General features: G+C 39.8%; 1 protein-coding gene across 1 annotated transcript in view; it reads left to right on the top strand.

Annotated features, from left to right (window-relative positions):
• The window catches only part of MAB21L3 (mab-21-like 3 (C. elegans)), a 17,379-nt gene that overhangs the window by 4,653 nt on the left and 11,332 nt on the right, over window positions 1–1,394 (top strand). The window contains exon 2 of the mRNA XM_009583705.1: window positions 267–407. Within this exon, the coding sequence (XP_009582000.1) occupies window positions 267–407 (141 nt within the window). The remainder of the gene's footprint in view (window positions 1–266; window positions 408–1,394) is intronic.

The raw sequence follows: 1,394 nt of genomic DNA, 5'->3' as shown, positions 1-1,394 counted from the left end.
TTTCCCTTCCATCCAATGGTATTGGCATGGAAATATTAATTAATGCTCAGCAGTCTTGAGTATTGGCCCTTTGGTATTTATCAGCTGGTGTTTATCAGTTCTGTCTCATGATAAGTTGGGTGTAACACACAGGGAATGGTAAGTTTTATTCCTAGTGCAGCACAGGCACAAATGTTTCAGGATGCTTTAAGTTAATTGTTTGTTTCTTGCTGGAGACAAAGACTGCAGTTACCTGTAATACGAAGTGTCTTTCTTGGAACTGACAGGTGGAACGGCGACATTATCTGGTTTCCAAAGCAGTGGAGGAGGTGCAGAAAATCATCCAGCAACTGACCGCAGAAATCAGCTATAAGGCCACGCGATTCCAGGCTATCTCCAACTCTGGAATTCACAATGAGAATATTAAGGTATGAACAAGAGCTCTAATATACTCTCTGGCAGCTTGTAGGTAATCAGTAAGTGATTTCTCCATTGTGTAAGTGTTTGTAAGGACAGGTACCTCACCCAAAAAGCCACAAACAATGCATTGACACTTCACTGTGGAAGTTCTAGTGACTGACTGGGTCATAGGGACTTACTCATGGACATCTTACAACTAGAGGAGCATTGGAGAGGGCCGGGTAAATCAAGCAGAGCCTTTTTCTACAACTGCTGCTTTTACAAAGAGCATCTATTGCCAGAGCTGTCAATCTGCAAGCAGAAGTCAAAGCTCTTTGGGAGACAGAAAGAAAAACTTGTACAGCAGTAACATAGGAAGAAAAAAATGCTCATGCCTTCATGAGCTATGACTCATATTTTTCACAGGTGGAAAACCTGTCAACTCACTAAAAAAAGAAAAAAAAAATCAAAAATCCTTCTTCCTCTATGAACATTAGAAAGCTCCTTCAGAAAAATACGTTTTTTCTTGGTCATGGATTGGAACTTCTTTTTTACTGGGAAGAAGTATGCTTATTAGTGGAAGAAGTTAAATGTCTCCCCAGTTTAGACCATCAAATACCAAAATAATAATGTCCTGTCCCAGCTGTGACAGGAGAAGACTGGTTATTTCCTGTGACTACTTAACACAAGAACAACTAGTGTAAGGATATAAGAAACAATCATAGCAATGGCAACTTCAGATGAAAATGATCTTTTTCGCCTGAACTAGTTTACATACTCTAGCTACGTCAACCCTTATACTAAAATGCAGCCAGTTACAGATCAAAACACAGCAAACATGTAAAAGCATAAGGCAACTTTTGCAGCTGTCTAGGATTGAAAGGGAAGAACTCTGTGTGTATCAAGCTGCTGGAAGGGTATGGAAGTGGAGGCGGAATATAATTGTCCAGTCTGAAATGTGGCTATTGCTCTGGGGATAAACACATTCAGATTTATATCTTTTCTGGAATTTCATG

Source organism: Fulmarus glacialis, unplaced genomic scaffold, assembly GCF_000690835.1.
Source record: "Fulmarus glacialis isolate BGI_N327 unplaced genomic scaffold, ASM69083v1 scaffold13538, whole genome shotgun sequence".
NCBI classification, from domain to species: domain Eukaryota; kingdom Metazoa; phylum Chordata; class Aves; order Procellariiformes; family Procellariidae; genus Fulmarus; species Fulmarus glacialis.
The sequence above is the reverse complement of the archived record's forward strand: the minus strand, read 5'-3'. Positions and strand labels throughout refer to the sequence as shown.